Source organism: Malaclemys terrapin, chromosome 3 (genome assembly GCF_027887155.1).
Source record: "Malaclemys terrapin pileata isolate rMalTer1 chromosome 3, rMalTer1.hap1, whole genome shotgun sequence".
Lineage (NCBI taxonomy): Eukaryota > Metazoa > Chordata > Testudines > Emydidae > Malaclemys > Malaclemys terrapin.
In genome coordinates, this window is record NC_071507.1 from 196,240,496 (window position 1) to 196,261,793 (window position 21,298).

The 21,298-nt window shown below is 43.3% G+C and overlaps 1 protein-coding gene across 7 annotated transcripts in view; it reads right to left on the reverse strand.

Moving 5' to 3' along the window:
- Positions 1–21,298, reverse strand: part of PKHD1 (PKHD1 ciliary IPT domain containing fibrocystin/polyductin) — a 390,722-nt gene that overhangs the window by 139,490 nt on the left and 229,934 nt on the right. For 6 of the 7 annotated variants that reach the window (XM_054023612.1, XM_054023614.1, XM_054023615.1 and 3 more), the window contains 4 exons: positions 20,679–20,856; positions 19,982–20,177; positions 7,123–7,188; positions 4,979–5,107 (listed from right to left, as the gene is read on the reverse strand). In XM_054023612.1, coding sequence (XP_053879587.1) covers positions 4,979–5,107; positions 7,123–7,188; positions 19,982–20,177; positions 20,679–20,856 — 569 coding nt within the window. The remainder of the gene's footprint in view (positions 1–4,978; positions 5,108–7,122; positions 7,189–19,981; positions 20,178–20,678; positions 20,857–21,298) is intronic. The other variant, XM_054023613.1, reaches the window with a different exon arrangement.

Sequence of the window (21,298 nt, forward strand, 5' to 3'; positions counted from 1 at the left end):
GACTAGGGAGGAGTATAAAAATATTGCTCGAGCATGCAGGGATGTAATCAGGAAGTCCAAAGCACAATTGGAGTTGCAGCTAGCAAGGGACGTGAAAGGTAACAAGAAGGGTTTCTACAGGTATGTTAGCAACAAGAAGGAGGTCGGGAAAAATGTGGAAACCTTACTGAATGTGCAACCTAGTTGATGGGGAAAAAGACAGATGATGGGGAAAAAGCTGAAGTACTCAATGCTTTTTTTGCTTCGATCTTCACAGACAAGGTCAGCTCCCAGACTGCTGCACTGGGCAGCACACTATTGGGAGGAGGTCAGCAGCCCTCAGTGGTGAAAGAACAGGTTAAGGACTATTTAGAAAAGCTGGACATGCACAAATCCATGGGGCCAGATGCAATGCATTTGAGAGTGCTGAGAGAGTTGGCTGATGTGATCGCAGAGCCATTGGCCATTATCTTTGAAAACTCGTGGTGATTGGGGGGAGGTCCTGGACGACTGGAAAAAGGCAAATATAGTGCCCATCTTTAAAAATAGAGAAGAAGGAGAATCCTGGGAACTACAGACCAGTCAGCCTCACCTCAGTCCCTGGGAAAATCATGGAGCAGGCCCTCAAGGAATCCATTTTGAAGCACTTGGAGGAGAGGAAGGTGATCAGGAACAGTCAACATGGATTCACCAGGGGCAAGTCATGCCTGACCAAACCGATTGCCTTCTATGATGAGATAACTGGCTCTGTGGATATGGGGAAAGCAGTGGACGTGATGTACCTTGATTTTAGCAAAGCTTTTGATATAGTCTCCCACAGTATTCTTGCCAGCAAGTTAAAGAAGTATGGATTGGATGAATGGACTATAAGGTGGATAGAAAGCTGGATAGATCATCAGGCTCAATGGGTAGTAATCAATGGCTCTATGTCTAGTTGGCAGCCGGTATCAAGCGGAGTGTGCCAGGGGTCGGTCCTGTGGCCAGTTTTGTTCAACATCTTCATTAATGATCTGGATGATGGGATAGATTGCAGCCTCAGCAAGTCCGCGGATGACACTACGCTGGGGGTGGGGAGTAGATACGCTGGAGGTTAGGGATAGGGTCAAGAGTGACCTAGACAAATTGGAAGATTGGGCTAAAAGACATCTGATGAGATTCAACCAGGACAAGTGTAGAGTCCTGCACTTAGGATGGAAGAATCCCATGCACCGCTACAGACTGGGGAGCACTTGACTAAATGGGAGTTCTGCAGAAAAGGATCTGGGGATTACAGTGGATGAGCAGGTGGATATGAGTCAACAGTGTGCCCTTGTTGCCAAGAAGGCTAACGGCATATTGGGCTGCATTAGTAGGAGCATTGCCAGCAGATTGAGGGAAGTGATTATTCCCCTCTATTCGACACTGGTGAGGCCACATCTGGAGTATTGTGTCCAGTTTTGGGCTCCCCACTACAGAAAGGATGTGGACTAATTGGAGAGAGTCCAGCGGAGGGCAACAAAAATTATTAGGGGGCTCGGGCACATGACTTATGAGGAGAGGCTGAGGGAAATGGGCTTATTTAGTCTGCAGAAGAGAAGAGTGAGGGGAGATTTGATAGCAGTCTTCAACTAACTGAAGGGGGGTTCCAAAGAGGATGGAGCTCGGCTGTTCTCAATGGTGGCAAATGACAGAACAAGAAGCAATGGTCTCAAGTTGAAGTGGGAGAGGTTTAGGTTGGATATTAGAAAACACTATTTCACTAGGAGGGTGGTGAAGCACTGGAATGGGTTACCTAGGGAGGTGGTGGAATCTCCATCCTTAGAAGTTTTTAAGGCCCAGCTTGACAAAGCCCTGGCTGGGATGTTTTAGTTCGGGTTGGTCCTGCTTTGAGCAGGGTCTTGGACTAGATGACCTCCTGAGGTCTCTTCCAATGCTATGATTCTATGAATAACAACTTGACTACTGGTACCTGTAACTGATTTTTAGGACCCTGTGTGAAATTGCATGGTTAGTCACCCTGGCAGTTGGAACTAGTGGAGTAGAGGAGTGAAGATGAAGCTTTTCTAAGGCAAGAGAGGGTAAAGGTGAGGCAAGTGATAAAACAGCAAACTTGGGAGGAAGATCAAGCTAGAGAGTTTATGCTTGTGGTTCTTAAATTAAAATAAAGGAAAAGTATGGGAAGCTGGGTGGAGTAACCAGACATGTGTACATGTGCACCAGGCTGAGACCCAAGAAGGGATTATACCTATATATCTACAGCAACATGACAGTTATTTATGACATGAGGAATGCAGGCGAAGAGAAGGAACTGCTCTCCATAAACTAACACACTGCACTGAATTGTGCATGGCCTAACATTCAAATAATCCTCTTGTTTGTTTCTTTTTGCTTATAAAACATTTTGCTTTGGTTTCCCCATTCAATAAGGTTTTTAAAGGGTGGAGATGGCATTTTTTGCACCACTGTGGCGCAGCATGTGCTAAAGAGTTGAACAGCAGGACTCAAAACTAAGGATTCTTGGATTCTAATGCTGCTCTGGCATTGAGTTGCTCTCTGGTCTTGGGAATGTCACTTATTTTTCGCCATGCCTTACTTTCTCCATGTGAAGAATGGGTATAAGACAGCTTTCTTATATATCACACAACACTCCGACTTTTTTTTTTGCCCCCTTCTTCGGCGGCAGTCCGGAGGCAGATTCTTCTTTTTTTCTTCTTCGGCGGCAGCTTTTTCATTTTTTCTTCTTCGGCGGCACTGCTGTCGCCGCTTTTTTTTCTTTTTTCTTTGCTTCACCACTTGGGGCGGCAAAAAAAGTAGAGCTGGCCCTGACGGTGATGAGGGTGATACAAGAACCTAGATAGCATAGAACAGAAAAGACAGCATTTTTTCTGTTTGTGAATTGTAACTGAATAGGGCATGATTTTTACAAATTTGGTCACTATTTATAATTTGTACATTTTTTTGTGTCACTGCAAGAGGTTTTTTGAAAAAACAGAGGGGAGGGACATTATAATTTTTTTAAAAAATCCCTGCTTCTTCATCAAAATTTGAAAAATTTCAACCAGCTCTACAGTTAGTTGAAAACCTGTGGGAGCAGGAGGAGCCATGGGAAAACTTTATCAATTTTTTATCGATATTTGAAATTTCAGTGGAATTCTTCAACCCGATCTCGTGAAAGAGGTAGATGAGTCAGCATTTTGTGTACTAGCCTATCACAAGGCTACCTGGAATCTCTCCTCTACCCAGAATCCCTTGGGGAAATCACTTAATCTCTCTGTGCTTTCCTTCCCCATCTGTAACATGGGGATAATAGTGCTTTCCTATTTCACGGGAATGTTGTGAGGATACAGACATTCAAGATTCTGAGGTAATGGAGACATATAAGTACACCTCTACCCCGATATAACGCTGTCCTTGGGAGCCAAAAAATCTTACCGCGTTATAGGTGAAACCGCATTATATTGAACTTGCTTTGATCCGCAGGAGCGTGCAGCCCCGCCCCCACTCCGGAGTGCTGCTTTACTGCCTTATATCTGAATTTGTGTTATATTGGGTCGCGTTATATCTGGGTAGTGGTGTATTTTAGATAAACAGAATGTTTTCCAGTCCTGTTTGTGAACATAGTGACCTGATCATTGTCTAACTCGTTTGGGCCCTGACCTTGCAAACATCTAGGCATCTGTACACATTGTAGCCAATGGGGGTCCAGAGAGACGCAAACTTATATAGATGCTTATGTGTTAGCCAGAACAGAGTCCTAATTATCTGTGTCAGAAGTCTGGCCAGGGGGTACTGGGAACAGCTGTGTCTTTCCCCCATCTCATATACAACTCACACTACTAATTCTCTCTTCAACTAAAGCTGATTTTTACTACATCCATAATGTGTTGTTTAATTATTTCTCATTTATATGTGGGGCCAATGAAACACTTCTGGGACACAATAAAATAAAATGCAAAAGTAATAATCTCAACTTGCCCAAGAGGTAAAAAATGACAACAGAAAGACCATCCAGCCCCCACAAGAAAAACAGATGACAAAACCCAGGTCCTCAGAGTAGGTCTGAGACAGGCCTTCCAGAAGGATCCGCAAACTCAGGCTTTGTCAGGCCAAGTTCCAGGGTAAATTCAGAGTTCAGGACATTTCATTGAGAGTGCCCTGCCTCCACCACCCAGATATTCAAGTCTAAGGACTGCCAGCATTATAATTAGTACAATATATTATTTGTTTTGCTGTAGTGCCTCGAAGCCCCAGCCGTGATCAGGGCCCCGTTGTCCCAGGCACTGCAGATGTATGCATATAACACAGTGTCCCTGCCACAAAGGACTTGCAATCTAAAAAGAGAAGACAGGCAAAGGCTGAGAGAAAAGAAGCTTAATTATCTACAACATTTAGAAGTGGAGCTGGGGCACCCAGACTTACAGAAGCTGACATATGAAGTCTGTGCCTTCGTAGACACAGAATAAGTGCCTTAGCCAGATGACCATATGAGATCAGCACTTCAGCCAATCTCCACTCTTGGGGTAAAGTCCAAAGACAAGGATGGACTCCATGGTACTTAGAAACCCAATCCATAAACGGATTGAGAGATCTAAATAAACAGGTGGACAAGCAACCAGAAAGCAGAATGGAAGCCAGTATACTCTTAGGAGCTCAGCTGAAATATGCTCCCTGTGTGAAACACTGCTAGGTAAGTGGAAAGACACATTCTGTATTAGCTGTGATATGGTACATCTGAGTTTACTTTAAAAAAAAAAATCCTACCACAGAACCGTGTGTATATTTGTGCAGTGGATGAGGATGTGTGAGAGAGAGAGATAGGGAGGTCTGTGCTTTTGGGGCAATATTTGTTCTAACACACATGCATTTATGCTGCAGTCTAATGTCAAATGTTTGTGTCCTCTGTATCCTGGAATCTACAGTTGTGTTAATTGGCACATGTTAAAACTGGACTAACATTTCCAGTGCAGACATACCCTTGGTGTTACTGAGAGAAATTCAGAACTGTACTTCCCTTACTTACTAGGCAAGATAATGACATCCTCACCAGGGGCAGGAATGCTGTGGTTGTATCCACCCCAGCCTTTTTTCACTCCACTCCATGATTCAGGGAATGACCATTTCAAAATGATGTCAGGAGGAGAAACTGGAGCTAGAAAACAGGATGTACAAAGAAAGATGTATTTGGAATTGTCATTTGTTGGGAGTCCTAACCTTTCCTGGATAGTCACAGATCCGTGGTATGAACCCCCTATTTGTGTTAACTGATTTAGGGTATGTCTCCACAGTGATCAGGAGTTGTGATCGCAGCATGTGAACTAAATTTCATTGAGCTAGCTTGCTAAAGATAGCAGGGAAACCATGGGAGCATGGCCAACAGCATTAGCTAACCACCTGAGTATGTATCCATGGTCCTGGCGGGTTATACTCAGGCACTGTGCTGATTCAGTTTCACTGCTATTTTTAGCAAACTAGCTAGATTAAAACTAACTCAGGTATGTCTACACATGCTGCAATCACACCTCCAGTTTGTTGTGTAGACATACCCTGTCACTCTAAATGCTGCTTTGCTTCTGAATAGAAGCACTGGAGGTCCCATGAAAATGAGAGTTCTCCTCAGAGTTTGAGACCATCTCTGCAGACCCAAGGTGGTTGGAGAAGGTCCAGACAAGCATTCAAACTCCTTAGTGCTCACCAAATCAAGGCAAAGCTCTAAGCAATGAGAGGTTCCCCTATGATACTTACACAATCTTTTACGTTGTCAAAGTGCTTTACAAACAGTTATTTTATTTCTTTGTAACTATATAATAGACTCCAGGAATATCATTCTGCGTGCTACTCTGAAGCCTAAAGCATCACCAGTCAGCGTGAAGCAATGGCAGCAGCTACAAGCATGACTGAGAGCGCTTTTTGTGCAGAATAGCACCTGGTTCAAATATTACTGGGATTTTCAGTCTCTACGTGTCCAATTTTTAAATTCTCAGCTATTTTCAGCATTTTTAAACACCCGACTTTATGAATTATACCTGTGTGAGAGCTTGTAAGGTTTATCTAACAGCCATAAAAGCATTTATCCAAATCTCTCAACACCTTTGAGACATATTTAAAGCACATAAATAGAAGCAAAAAAAAAAACAAAAAAAACAAAAAAAAAAAACCCTAGCAATCTCTCCTCCCCCACAAAACCAGAACTTGCTCAGTGAGCCAAACCATACCCTACCAACAAGTGTCTGGTCTCATCGCGTGCCTTCCTACCCAAAAGCCAGGAAGCTAGATGGATTCTGTAATATGTCCTAAAGGTCAAAGGATCTAGGCTATGTGAAAATCAACTAAGCTCTTTGGAAGCAAGGACTTTTTTACTATATATATCTGTGTAGCATGTAGAATAATGAAGGTCTGGGGTGAAATCCTTGCTCCAGGGAAATGGCAAAATCCCTGTTGACTTCAGTGGGGGCCTAGATTTCACCCCTGATCCAGACTGAGGCTTCTAGGCATTTCTGCAATACAAATAAATAATGATTATAATAATCCTGTGAGGTAGGTAAGTTTTATGAACCCTTTTCCACAGTGTAATGAAGGCCAGAGAAGTTGAGCCCAACTTACATTGTTAGCTCTCTGGGGCAGGCTCTGTCTTTCTGTTATGTGTATGTACAATGCTTAACACAATGGGGCCCTGATCCCTAGCTGAGGCCGCTAAGTACTACTGCAACACAAATAAACAACAGTAACAATAGTGGACTACCTAGCAACTCTGTGGCAAATCCAAGATTAGAACTCAGTAGGTCTTCCTTGTTTCCAGCCCTATCCTTTGGTCTATTATGCTGTCTGGCTCAATGTGTAACTGCATAATAATGTCATGCTATTATCCTAAGATCACTGTGTAGCACTAAAATACATTGTAGTCTTACATTCTCCACGACCTTTATGATCTGATATGGTATTTCTTAACAAAAGTTTATAGTCTTTTATAATGTGGAATCACACATTCATCATATGCAATGGTAGATGTGGCTCAATAAAATGCTTAAATGAATGCCAAGAGCCCCTTTTGGGCTGACAGATGTACAAAACATAGAGGTGATGTACAGCGACATTTTCCTGGAAACCTAGTAAAAGGAATTGCTGTGGCTGTTAGACCAAACCAGTCAGCCTGAGACCATCACATACCTGGTGCAGGTAGAGGGATTCTTTCTTCTCCTTTGAGTGTTACTTGGACTAGGTCTTCACCTGTAACTGAACAGAGAGGGTGCATGGGTTGTAGGCAAACCCCATCAGCAACTGAATGGAAACTAACAAAAGTAATTAAACAGTAATCTCTGATACAATGTTTTCTGATCATTCACATTTCTAACAACAAAAGGTTTCCCAAGTACCTAGCCTTGTTGATCCTTTTTCAACCATTTTTCTTCCAGTGTTTTTATAAAGAAATGAATACGTTTTTGTTTGTAGGCACTGAAGGGCTCTTGGCACATTACCAAAAAAAAAAAGCTAAGAGCAGATATACAATAAACAAAAGCCGCAGTTGGCATGCCAACTTCATGTACCCCGTTGTAAAAGTAGAGTGGCTCTGTTGACTGCAACGGCTTTACACTAGTGAGTTATGTTGGATTTACAATGGGATAACTGAGATCAGAAAGGGAACTGTAGGTTTTGTTCACTGTATGTATGTATGTTCTTGGAATCTAAGTCAAGACTGGATGCCTTTCTAAAAGAGATGCACTAATTCAACCACGATTTATGGTTAGAGCCAAGAATTCTATGGCCCGTGGTATGTAGGAGGTCAGACTAGATTATCATAACTGTAACTCCCTCTGCTAGGTTTTGTCAACAGCAACAAGGGCTCAGTTCATCTATTAAAATGAATACCCCACTAGCTTGAACTCCTAGCCAGCATTTCTGGTATCACTTAATACGTTTCTTGGGTGCCCTTAATAGGCAATATTTCCTACTTGCAAGCACTGAGTCTGTATATGAGGAAAGGAGCACTTCATTGGGGGGAAAGGGAACACAGCATCATCTTGGGGAAACACAGCAACCATGTATCTAAATGAATGACAAGTAAAACACTCCCCCATGGTTGTTGTTGGCATCCTTTCGTCTGTGATAGACCGTGGGAATTGCAGCCTATGATGTAATTTGCAATGTCTCATGTGACTGAATAGGCCAATCCGAGATTTGCAGGATCTTTGGCAGTTATTGCAAATGTCTGTATCTTGGTTGGGAGCTGCTTGCTTCCTGCGGGCTCAAGCCAGCTCCGGTTATGGACTTTGATACCCTCCTGGAGACGATGACGCCACTTGTTACAATCACTTTCCAAGATTTCCCATTGGTCAGGATCAATTCCAAATTCCTTCATGTCTCGCTTCAATGTGTCTTTTTAGCGAAGCTTGGGATGTCCTATTGTTCTTGTTCCATCTGATAGTTCCCTGCATAGCATGTCCTAGGGCAGTGGTTCTCAAACTTGGGCCGCTGCTTGTTCAGGGAAAGCCCCTGGCAGGCCGGGCCGGTTTGTTTACCTGCCGCATCCGCAGATTCAGCCGATTGTGGCTCCCACTGGCCGCAGTTCGCCGCTCCAGGCCAATGGGGGCTGCAGGAAATGGTGCAGGCCGAGGGACGTGCTGGCCGCCCTTCCTGCAGCCCCCATTGGCCTGGAGCGGCAAACCACGGCCAGTGGGAGCCGCGATCGGCCGGACCTGCAGACGCGGCAGGTAAACAAACCGGCTCAGCCCGCCAGGGGCTTTCCCTGAACATGCAGTGGCCCTAGTTTGAGAACCACTGTCCTAGGGAATGCATCCGTCTTCCAACCTACTCAGATGGCCCAGCCAGCGCAGTCATCTTTGCTTGAGCAGGGCTGTCACAGATGGTAAATTTGCTCTTTGAAGAACCTCTGCGTTGGTGACTTTATCTTGCAATTTAGTGTTGGGTATGCAGTGTAAACAACATAGGTGGAAACTATTAAACTTTTTCTCCTCATGAGCATAAGTTGTCCATGTTTCCCCCATCATACATGAAGACGCAAGCTTGGTACACTGGCATTTTGGTCTTGATGGTATGCTTTGAGTTGTTCCATGCTCTTTTAGTTAGTCTGCTAAAAGTGGTGGCAGCCTTTCCAATGTGAACATTTAGTTCTTCATCCAGTAAGAGGCTGGTGATCACTGTAGAACCTAAATAGCTGAACTTTTGGACTATTACTAGCTGGCTTGCATTTAAGGTAATTGGCGGATCTTGTGGAACCCTCTGTCCTAATACAACTGTTTTCTTGATGCTGATGGTGATAGAAATGCCTGACAGGTACTTGAAAGGCAGCCCATGACTTCTTATAATAGATCTTCATTGTGATCTATGAGGGCAGCAGCATCAGTGAATATAAGTTCCCTAATTATCACCTTTTTGACTTTGGTCTTTGACTTGAAGAGTTTCCCATCTGATCTTGTGTGGAGATATACTCCATCTTTCATATCCTTAAATGCACAGTTCAAGAGTACTGAAAAGAAGATTCCAAAGAGTGTAGGAGCAAGAACATATCCTTGCTTCACTCCGATTTTCATCTCAAAGCTGTCCGAAGTGGACCCGTCAAACTGGACAGTTGTTCGCAAATAGACCTGCTCTGCTGACTGTGTTGAATGTTTTGGTTAGATCCACAAAGGCAATGTACAATGGCTGGTTTTGCTCCCTGCACTTTTCTTGGAGTTGATGTAGAGAAAATATCATGTCTATAGTTGATCTTCCAGCTCTGAATCTGCACTGTGATTCAGGGTAGACATGATTCACCAACTGTTGTAGGTGCACTAAAATGACTTTTGCTAAAGCTTTTCTTGCTATGCTTAGTTGCAAGATACCCCTGTAGTTGTTGCAGTCGCCCTTTTTGCCTTTATTTTTATACAAAGTGATGATGTTTTTGTCGCGCATCTCTTGTGGTACCTCACCCTCTTTCTGGCATTTAAGTAGCACCTGATGAAGATATGGTAGTAGGCTGTCTTCCCCACACTTGAGGATTTCTGCTGGGATGCCATCTTTTCCAGGAGCATTGCCACTTGATAGCAAATCAATGGCCTTGCTTAGCTCTTCTACAGTGGGCTTCACATCTAGCCCTGGCATGACCTGTAGAGTTGGTAATAGGTTCAGTGATTGGCAGGCGATGTTTCTTTCTTGTGCGTATAGCTCTGAATAGTGTTCAACCCAACAAAACAACTGCTTGCTTTTATCTGTAATGATTTCACCTCTGTGCAATTTGAGAGGGGCAACCTTGTTGACAGTGGGACCTAGAGCTTTCTAAATGAATGACAAGTAAAACACTCCCCCATGGTAACTTTGGCAATAGTCTTTTAACTTGGTTCCCTACTTGCCAATGTGAATGTCCAGTAGGCAAATGTCCTTTTACCACATCACTTCTGTCTTCTCCCTCCGCTAAACACAACTCACGGTTTGGTGTCAATGGGTAGCATAGTCCCAGAGTACTGACATGCACTTGGGCAGACCTGCCTCCAATCCCTTGCAAAATCCTGCCAGGTCCTGTCCTGCGGTTCAACCTCTTAACCCAACTACAGTGATTTCAGCTTTATTTGGTTGATGGGTAGGAAGAACCCTACCAGAATTTACTCACCTCTGCTGCTATTCTCAGTGGCTTCAACAAAGAGCCCTCTCTGCATCATATCCCCTCAAGAAGCTACCTTGTAGGTTTCAGCAGAGAATTGACCCCACAGTACAGGCTCCTCAATGAAGAAAAATCAGTAGTAATGTAGGTCCCTTGAAAAGACCCTTATTACTAAAGAAAGATGTGAGCCCTTGCCTCAGTTCCAATTCCAAACCAATTCTGAGTGTGTGTACAGTTATGGTGACTCCCAAGTATTACTGGAGGAATTCTGGGTAAGAAGTTTATGCAGATGAAGCTCTCACTGTAGCCACAATTCCCACTGTTCACCAATAGAGGGGGGAAGAGAGCTTCTTCTCCTTTAGAACTTCTGTCCATTTCAGTTCTGAATAAATAACGTATGCAGATGAAGCAACTCTGTGGCCATTCTTCCCCCATTCACCAGATAGGAGCAAGAAGCAATGGGAGTGCATGTCACCTTGTACTTTACTTACCTTATCTTTAAGCAAGCCTTTGTCCTTTGAAATTGTGAGAGCCACTCCTCCTTACCTCCCTTCCCATCTCCCAGTGCAACCAAGCTAATTTAGAATGTCTGAGCTCCATTAATTTTAAGTGTCAATAAATTAGTGGGAATAATCAAAATACTTGATTCTTTCTGATAATTACTATCTGATGTCAGTTTAAAACACTAGACTGAGTTAGGAGCATATGCTCCTATGCCGAATGAGGCTTCCATAATTAAACAGAATGGGATTCCATGTGGGTTTTCCCATGCCTGATTAATTCGTAATCAGGTGCCACAACCCTGCTCTTCAGCGACACCTTGTTTCCCAATTGTTAATTACAGTCTGGTGCCATATTTGCAAAAGCAACTCTGAAGTGCAAAGTCACCATACGGGGACTCCACTTAATAATGCCATAGAGTTGGGTCTGCGACTCTGCTTCTGTCTCTTGTTGAGATGGGTGTAGTGGTTAGTGTGCTAGCCTGGAGCACTGGGTTCAATTTCTTGCCCTGCTGCAAACTTCCTGTGTGAACTTCGTGTCTGTGCATCTCAACTCCCCATCTGTGAAATGGGGACCAGGGCACTTCCCTAACTCCCAGGGATGTTGGGAGGATAAACTGATTAAAGATTGTGAGGCGTTATGGTGCAGGGGCAACATGAGTACCACGAAGAGATTAATCCTGTTTTTGTGGTACTGCTTCACCTCAGCATTAGTGGTGAGAAACAAAGAAAACCTTAATAGAATTAATGCCAGGAAGATTAAGCTGGCAGTGTAAAGCCTGAACAAAAATATGTTCCTTTCACAAATTTCTAAATTATGCCAGACTGAGGCTTAGTTCTAATTCTGTCAGGAATGAACTCAACAGTAAGATAAGGTAAAGGGGAGGCAAAGGGTAATTTGGGTATAAGCAATGAGGCAATCTATCATAATAGGAGAGAGCTGAGAAGTAGGACTACCTGAAGTAACTTATTGTTTTAGGAGAACGGTTTAGACCATCTGCTGTAGGCCAGTCTATTCACTATTCATTTTCCTCTCACTTATGTCAGGGCAAATCAGAAATAATCCTGTGAAATCAATGGAGTTACACCCGAGTATAAACAGTTGCAAGGTATGAAATATGCTCATCTGACTTGGTTACAACACACACACAGCTTTTTTCACAGTACAACCCGGTTTGTCTGATTACAACAATGCATTCCGGGAAAATCTGGTCAGCTATCCCCATACTGCCTCAGCAGGGAATAGAATATCCAGCAGACATTCAGAATGGCACCAGCAACACATGAAACAGAGAACGCTGGGATTTCCCACTGCACAGAAAGATCAGCACAAGGAGGACTGTTTATCGTGGTTACATAGAGCTGGTGAAGGGGTTCTGTTTATACAGCAGGTAACTCTATTGCAGCCTGGTTACATGAAGACAACCATATACTAGGCCAGGCCAATGACAAAAGCAACTCCTGGCTAGCTGCCATGGTAACTACTCAAGTTGGGTGATAACCCTAACCATGCTTAGAGCTAACCACGTCACTAACTTATCAGCTTCGTTAAAAACTACAGGGTTTGATTCTCTACAGCCTAGCATTTAATGTAATTATTTATGCTAGTGCAAGGCAAAGTAGGTGTAAAGCACAATCATGCTGATTGGGAAGCATTTTACACCCACTTCACTCAGGAATAAATGCCTACACAAGGACCCATGCGGTGGAGATTCAAGCCCAGAGAGCAGACAAGGACGTAATTACCTAGTTCTCTGGGTGGTTTTGTTTATATATTGAGTATATTATCATCATTTAGGCAAGGAACAGGAAGAGATACAGGCAACACAGATAAAGGATGTCATTAGTAAACATTGGATTAAGGTGCCTCTTTGCAACATACAGTTAATAAGGCTCCAGGGCCTAGTTGTATAAAAACTTTATCAGGCCCATCAATTTTCTTTCTGATTACAACCCTTCCTGCATGGTTGGGCTGTGAATCATACATAAAGGCCTTCTTGAATTCAAACTTCCTGGCATCTTCCTTCCCCTGGTTTAGGTCTCTGAGTTGATGTGAAGGAGGAGCAAAACAGTCTTTCATCAGCTATGTAGTGACAGAAAACTTGCCTGTGATTATTAGAAAGTGCTGAAACTAGGATAAATGCTCCAATAGCCTGACTTACAAATAAGAAACAACACCATGCCATTCAACATCAATAGGGCCAACATAGATCATGGGAAACATCAAAACTTTTAGAAATCACACTCAACTACAAGGCATCTACAGCACTACACGTGAGACAGATCTTCCAAAGCTGGGGAGATGGAGATAGAATATTTGGCAAATTACTACAAGGTGCTATATACTATGGTGCTCAGAACCAGGGCCGGCTCCAGGCACCAGCTTACCAAGCAGATGCTTGGAGCGGCCACTTCGGAGAGGGGCACCACGTCCAGCTGTTCGGCGGCAATTTGGCGGACGGTCCCTCACTCCTGCTCGGAGCGAAGGACCTCCCGCTGAATTGCCGCCGCAGATTGCGATCGCAACTTTTTTGTTTGTTTGTTTGTTTGGCTGCTTGGGGCAGACAAAACCCTGGAGCTGCCCCTGCTCAGAACTGTATTATCATGTGGATTTGGATACAACTGGGCAGCAATATAAAACCTTAAAATGTGGCAAACCAAGACTGGATTCCTCTCTTAATGGATTAATAATGGCTGCAGCAAAGACTGAGGCAGCATGAGCTTCCTCAATCTGCAATATTAATGAGCATCAATCCAGAATTACAAGGACTATCTCTAAGAGTGAAAGAGTGTGGTTTAGTCTTCATTTTCTGATCACCACAATCCACTCACTCTTTGGCCTCTCCACTGAGGCTGCCAACGAGGCTGCCAATTGGTGCTGTGTGTGAGGGTGTTTTTCCGTGGGTCAGTGATTGGGGCACCTGTCCGCTAGGAACTGAAATGAGAACACTCAACTCATTTCATAGACGTAAGGTTAAGATTTTGTAATGGTTATTTTTAGTAAAAGTCACGGACGGTCGCGGGCAATAAACAAAAATTCACGGGAGCTGTGACCTGTTCATGACTTTTACTAAAAATAACAGGGGAGAGAGGGCTGGGGGGGGGGGGTTTGACAGCTGGAGCCCCATGGTTGGGGACTGACAGCCACAGCCCCACTTCTACGGAGGAGGGGGGACAACTCTGGCTTCAGCCTCGGCCGATGCCATAAGGCAGGGGCACACAGCAGCAGTTCTCACTCAAGCCCCAGCCAAAGAGGTGGTGGGGGTCACACACAGCCCTGGCTCCGGCTGAAGCCGCGGGTCAGGGATGCATAGCCCCAGCTCCACCCCCACTGCTGATAGCTGAAGCCAAAGTCACAGAGGTCCAGTAAAGTCACAGAATTTGTGACTTCCGTGACTAAATCATATCCTCACATATAGGCCACTGAAAAGCCTTCATATAGTTCTGTGACCTTTGGAAATTACTTACTCGGTCTGAATTCAAACTGGCTAGAAGTTAAAGGCTTATTATTGTGTTACCAATCTCCTGAGCCATCCAGCTTCCCACTTCAAATCTTTCATCCAAAATGCCCCTTGAAACTTGGGCAATGAATATGAATGAAGCATCTTTGTTTTGCTTATACAGTAATTTTCCATGTAAAGAACAACTCATTAGAGGCCTGCTCTTCTCCTGCTGAGATCAATGAAAACCTCCCTTTGGCTACAATGGAGTTTGGATCAGACTTTAGGTATTTACAAGAAAGAACGATCAAAATAATGAAATTCAAGTTGCTTAAACTAATTAAACAGCAAACCTGGTTTGATGCAGCACCAATACAATGCTAAGCCTTGATCCTGTGTAACTTTAAATGTGAGTAGTCCCATTGACTTCAAGGAGACAAGGTCCATATATTAAGTTCGTTGGAAAATGGGTTTGGAGTAAATGAAAAAGGTCAGTAACCATGTTCATAAAGTTTCAATCATGTTTTTGACAAATATTTCAACTAAAAATGTTTCAATTAATAAGCTTACTTGTCTTCATTTTCAAGACTCTTCACTGCCTATCCCCACCCTACCTATCATCTCTGATTCACTACTGAGAGGTCAACCTCCACTTTCATTCCCCACTAATTAAATTTTCAAACACGCATCTTCATTCTTTCTCCCATGCTGCCCCTTATGTTTGGGAGTTGCTCCCATAAAGATCTGCTAAGCCACCTCATTATCCACCTTCAAATTTCTCCTCTGAACTCTCCTTTGCCACAATGCCTGCAAAAAAACCTAACAGTCAGTTTGAGACCACTGTCTATCATGTTGACCAATACTGTCCCATTGCTTCCTGGCATTTCCCTGATCCCACCTGTCTATTTATCCATCTGGTATGTTTTGATTTATACCTGGATTGTAAGCTCTTTGGGGCAGGGACTATCTTTTTGTTGTACGTATGTGTACAGTGCTTCCCACAATGGGATCCTGGTTCAAGACTCGGCTCCCAGACATTACCACAATGCAAATGTAATTAATAAATAATAATAATAATAATATAAAGGTCATAAAAATTGAACAACAAATGAAAAAGGGTTCCACCTTGAACTCTTCGAAATGAAAACAACTTTGTAATTTCAAAGGGTTTCACAAGACTAGGGTTTTAAAATACATTCCACTGGTTATTTATATGGTGGTACTGCCCAGAGGCCCCAGTCAAGGATCATGGCCCCGTCCTGCTAGTTGCTGTACACTTACATAATGAAAACACAATCCCTGTCTCAAAGAGCTGACAGTCCAAAACAAGTCATTACTGTAGCTTGCATAGAATACCTCAGACTTAAAGATGACATTGTCTGAGTTTGCCCCAGTATGACATTTACCTCCCCACACCGTGACATGAGATCACCATGCCACAACGTGGCGATGTCGCATCAAAACACAGTCATGATGTGAGCCTGTGTCACAGTAGGTTAGTGTTTCATGGGGGCAGACAGTGACTACAGGACCCACAAATGCTCTCGGAGCACTTCTTTTGGGACACAAGATGTCCTGGAGGAAAATAGCATCTTCCCACGTACACAAGGATGCATAGCAACCCTAAGAGCATGTATATGCATCCGAAGAAGTGGGCTGTAGTCCACGAAAGCTTATACTCTAATAAATTTGTTAGTCTCTAAGGTGCCACAAGTACTCCTGTTCTTTTTCCTAAGAGCACAGTTACAGAGGTATGGATGAGAGTAGCCCCCAAATTCCTTCAGCACAGGAGGCTATAACCCTCTTCCCCCAGCTCCCAGCAGCAGAGGGGAATAATCTGCCCGTGAGCACCTTGTATTTTGAACTTCTGAAAAGATCCTTTTTCAAAGGGCTGTATGGGAGTTAGTTAACAGAATTAATGTGCGTAGGTCGCAGTCAGCACCTTGGTTAACAGGATCATTGTATGCGTCCTCCATGCCTCAGAAACACTGGATCGTGTGGGTTCTACTTATCGCCCATTATAATTATAATCCCTCCACATTAGGAGTCTTCTGCATTGTTTGTTCCACGTTCTAATTTCCAAACAAGTAAAGCACCAGGGCAGCTTCACCACCTTGTTCCCAACCTTATATTTTCTCGTCCTTTGTGTCAGAGAGCCTCATTCCCCGAAGACGAGAGCTTGCAGGATGCTGGTCAAATTCCGTGACCGATCAGACAAGGGGGGCAGAGAGAGCATCTGAGCTGAACATGAGCAGTCCCCAATGCTGGCTGAGGCAGATTCATTCAGCTGTTTGGCTTTTTTGAATAACAATATCTTCCCAGTTGTTGGGTCGTTTTTTTAATTTCCATTGGGGCTGAGCAAAGGGCTGTGTGAATTTAGGAGCCTGCCTCTGAATGAGCTGGCATCTGATCCGTATTTACTGGCGTTAATTTTGGATTTAATGCACCCCTGCCACGACCCAACAGTTTGCCCTAAAAAGCCTTTTAACTGGCACAAAGGGAGAGGGTCAAAAGTAAGTTGACCCCTGACAGAATGTACAATTATTAGAGAGAGGCGATACATGAGCAGCTGCTGGAACCCCACCGGTACAGCAAAGTGCTTCCAAAAGTCAGAATATGAATAATACACTCAAGGTCTTCCCCCAGCTCTGCGAGGGCCTGCTACTTTCTCCAGGAAGAATTATAGCCCTCCCTAGCAGCTGCAATAATTGTGTTCCTATTATCCTAGGGACCTCCCCCTGACCACCCCCTACAAGTGTCCATTGTCGAGACGGAGTCAAGTGATTATATGCTCTGGCTGATGCTGTTTGGGCCCAGCTGCCTAACTGCTGACACACGAGCACCAAGAGCGCGGACTCGCGTCTGCAAGACGGGACTCTAACATACCAGACCTTTTACATAAGTCAAGCAGGAACAAATGATGCTTTATCAGCCCTGCTGACGGGGCAGCCCCCTCTTCCTTTGAAGTGGCGGCTGCTTATAGGGCCTTACAGCTTTTCCTCCTTAGCACAAGCAAACATCCTCCTTTTGATATGCTACATGCTCATTATCTCTGCCCCATTTAATGATTTTTGATTGAAGGGTGGCAGCTCAGTTGCCAAGAGAATAGTTAAAGAGGCTCCACACAGTCAGGCCTACAAGAAAGGCTTTCCTTGTGCAGCAGCCTAAATTTGGAATTTCTTAACAGTGTGTTCTTGTTCTTAGCGGCAGATAAGGGCTGAGCGTGAAATTCTTAATTAAGCAGTAAATAGAGAGTAGGGTGTCAGCAGATGCAGCCAGTAGCCATGGAGACCAAGTCACATGAACAAGAGAACTGAGACTAAACATAGGCCTCAGGCTTGGATGTGAGTGACAGCTGAAGAATCCTACAAAGCTTGTAAACTGGATTAATTAGTTGACTAATTATTTCATATAGTTAAATGTAACAAAAATAAAAAAACAGCTCACAATGTTAAACAGCAGAGCGTTCCGAGGGCTAAAACCAAAAGTGTCGTTCTCTCTATTTCAATTTACAGATTCATCTATTTTAAGGCTGGAAGGGACCACTGTGGCCATCTTGTCTGACCTCCTGCATAGCACAGAGCAGAGAATTTCACCCACTGATTCCTGCATGGAGTCCAATAACCTGTAATGGAGCTAGAGACTTTTTTTTTTTTTTAGAAAGATATCCAAACTTGATCTAAAGACTTTGAGTGCTGGAGAAACCACCATACCCTTGTGTAGTTTTGTTCCAATGCTTGATAATCCTCACTGTTAAAAAGGTGTGCCTTATTTTCTATTTGAAATTGTGTAACTTTAACTTCCAGAGACGTGCACTAGAGTTTACGATAGCAATTAAGTGGCACCTCAACACTACAAATCCATTCATTTCAGATTTTCTCCCTCACCACAAAGTTAGCTTTTCAGTAACAAATATTATATTAGTGGTCTCCCAGTTATAATGTAAGTAAAGTACTAGTTGCAGTCTAATCAAATGTTCTCAGCATGGATTATAAATGTGAGATGGAGATGTTTTCATTCATTTGAATGCCAGACGTGAATCTTTTTTCCCTGTATTAAAAAAAAACATGTCCAAATTGCAACACAATCAGAATGAAAACAAGACGAAAGGAGGAATAGAAATGTAACCATTATGTTTGAGACTACTGCGTGCTAAATGGTACATCATAGCTCACTATTGCTGACAGCATTAGTCAGATCTATTTCTTTAATGTCAATAACGTGCCAAGAAATGTGCCACGGTTTTTCAGCTTTCCCAGGCTTCCCTATTTCAGGGAAAATTTTATGCAGGGTATCCAAAGTGCCCAACTGTTGACATATATGTACTTGAAATAATAGGTCTTCAGATTTGCATGTAGCTGTATGTGTCTTTTCCCCCTCCTTACTGTTAGTAAATTGCAAAGAAATCAAGATTTTTTGCTCTGTGATAGATGTCTAGCACAACCTTGGGCGAGTGACTTAACTTCTCTAGGTTTTACTGCAATCAAATCAGTGCAAATCCGAAGTAACTCAATAAAGCCAATGAAGTTGTATGAGTGTCAAAAGGGTCTAGGTGAGTCAGATTCAGGCCCTCTGTGTTTTAGCTTAGCTAAGGGTATGTCTACACTACCGTGAAGTACACTATCCGGGGGAGTCTATTGCCAGCGTTGAAGCCTGCACCACGGTGTTCTTCCGGCTGTTTTTAACCGTATAAACTGGAATAAAGGGAGTGCAAGTACATCTACGGGAGCTCCAAGTTACACCCTGGTTGCAGTGTAGATATAGCTTATGTGTGAAATATCAATGAGAATAGCTGCCTCTCAAAAGGTACTGTGAGGTCTAGTGACTTCCGGTACTGCCATTATTAATCATGGTCCTAATCATTACTTCTCCTTTCACAACCAGAATTTAGCACCATAGTGACTGATTTGCTGGAGAAAAGGATAAAGGGGTGAAAGTCCCAGGTTTTAAAGAGCTTGTCAATGCCAAATTGCAAAATTAGCAGGCATTGGTGATCACAATAAAGAACAGTCAATATTCACAATATTTAGAAATTATCTCTAAAAAAGTCAATGTTTTCAAACCCATGGGTCTACAAAGCCACTGAGAGTTCACAATGTAAGGATCCACTCTTCATATTAGTAATCCTTAGTCAAAAAAAAAATACTCCCATGACTTTCAGTGGGTGCAGGATTGGACTCAAAGCAAATGTCTCCTAAGACATTTAAGGTGGGGGATTCAAGGGATTGATAATAGACTCCAAAGCCTTTTCACCTCCAAAGCACCAGTTGCCAACGCTCATGCTGTACCCTCCATTGTGGATAACTAAGAGATTAAGGCCCTGACCCTGCAAAGACTTGAGGATGTGCGTAACTTGTTATTTGAGTAGTCCTATTGACTTAAAGCTATGTCCATGCCTAAGACCTTGCAGATCAGGGCCTTTAATTGCAGATTGGCCACTCCAGCACTGCTCATTTGCACAAAGTTACATATATTACTTGCATTGCACTTACCTAAATAGGTTAGCTTCCCCAATTTGCTGTTGAAAAACCAGTCACAGCCCTTGTTCTGATCATGTGAAGGAAGTGACTGGAGTAGCTGACCAGGCCTTGTCCCACAGAACACCATGACCTCAACATAGGATGGGAGGTTCTCATGTTCCACCAGTAAGTAATTCCCAGCAATGAAGTTATCGAACGTAGCCGAGTACTAGATGGAGGGAAACATAATGAACATGCATTTTCTTGAAGTGTAATGCATTCTTTTGTCAATTGGTATCAGAAGCATAGAATGTTAAAGACTATGTATGATATGTGGGAAGTGGATGCTAAATCAATCCTCTTGACTACATTAAAACATGGGTAGAAATTATGGGCCATCAAGACCAAGCTTTGGTGGGTCTTAAGTGGTGCATAGGTCTTGTTCTGGCCCTATGCACCGGGGCGAACATTCACCAATAGTGCCCAGAATGCTCTTCCAGCTCAGAGCAATTTCATAAAGGTGCTCTGAATCACTGTATGTGATCTGAAGACTATCTTGTGTTCTTTTATGAGCACGCAGTACTCTTCCTCCTTTGTTTGCCCATCCAGAACAATGGGAGGGTTTCTCTTCCTTTGTTCCTTGATATGGTTTTGGTGAATGCTGTTCATCCATTACAAAAGCCATTTTATAAATAAAATAAATAAATAAGTAAATAAATAACAGCATTACCTGCAGTTGTTTGCTGACAAAAGGGTTACCAAAAGTCAGTGTGTAAGTCTCCTGGTCCAAGAGCAGAGCCATCCAACCATAGGGGTTTGATAAAGTATCAGAGACGTAATGGACTGTGGTTGTCTTATTATTACTATCAGTCACGGTTAAATTATAAGGAAAGTCTGGAGCCTCTTTTCTAGGAAAAAATACATTACATCTGTGTTCAGACCCTTCATTTAATAATATTATTACATTTTATTTGTTCTATAGTAGTGCCTACAGGCCCTATCTGGGATGGGGGTGCAGGCTCTGCCCTGAGGCGTTCATACTGTAAATAGATGAGAAAGAAAAAGAGTGAAGAGGAGACAGAGGTGAAGTGACTTGTCCAAGGTTCCACAGAAAGTCTGCGGGAGAGCCAGGCCTGTTCACTATCTGCTAGACCCTACTTTCTGAAGCAGGGAGTGCTGGGTCTCCCACATCCTAGGTGCACGCCCTAACTGCCGGTCTAGTGCAGGTTGGGTCTCTCTCTCTCTCTATTGCTCTGTTACGCTCTCATGTTTTTTCATGAAAAATTTCTACAGGACCAATGTGGAATCAAAACAAGTTCCCAAAACTTCAACCTTTTTCAGAAGTCCTGT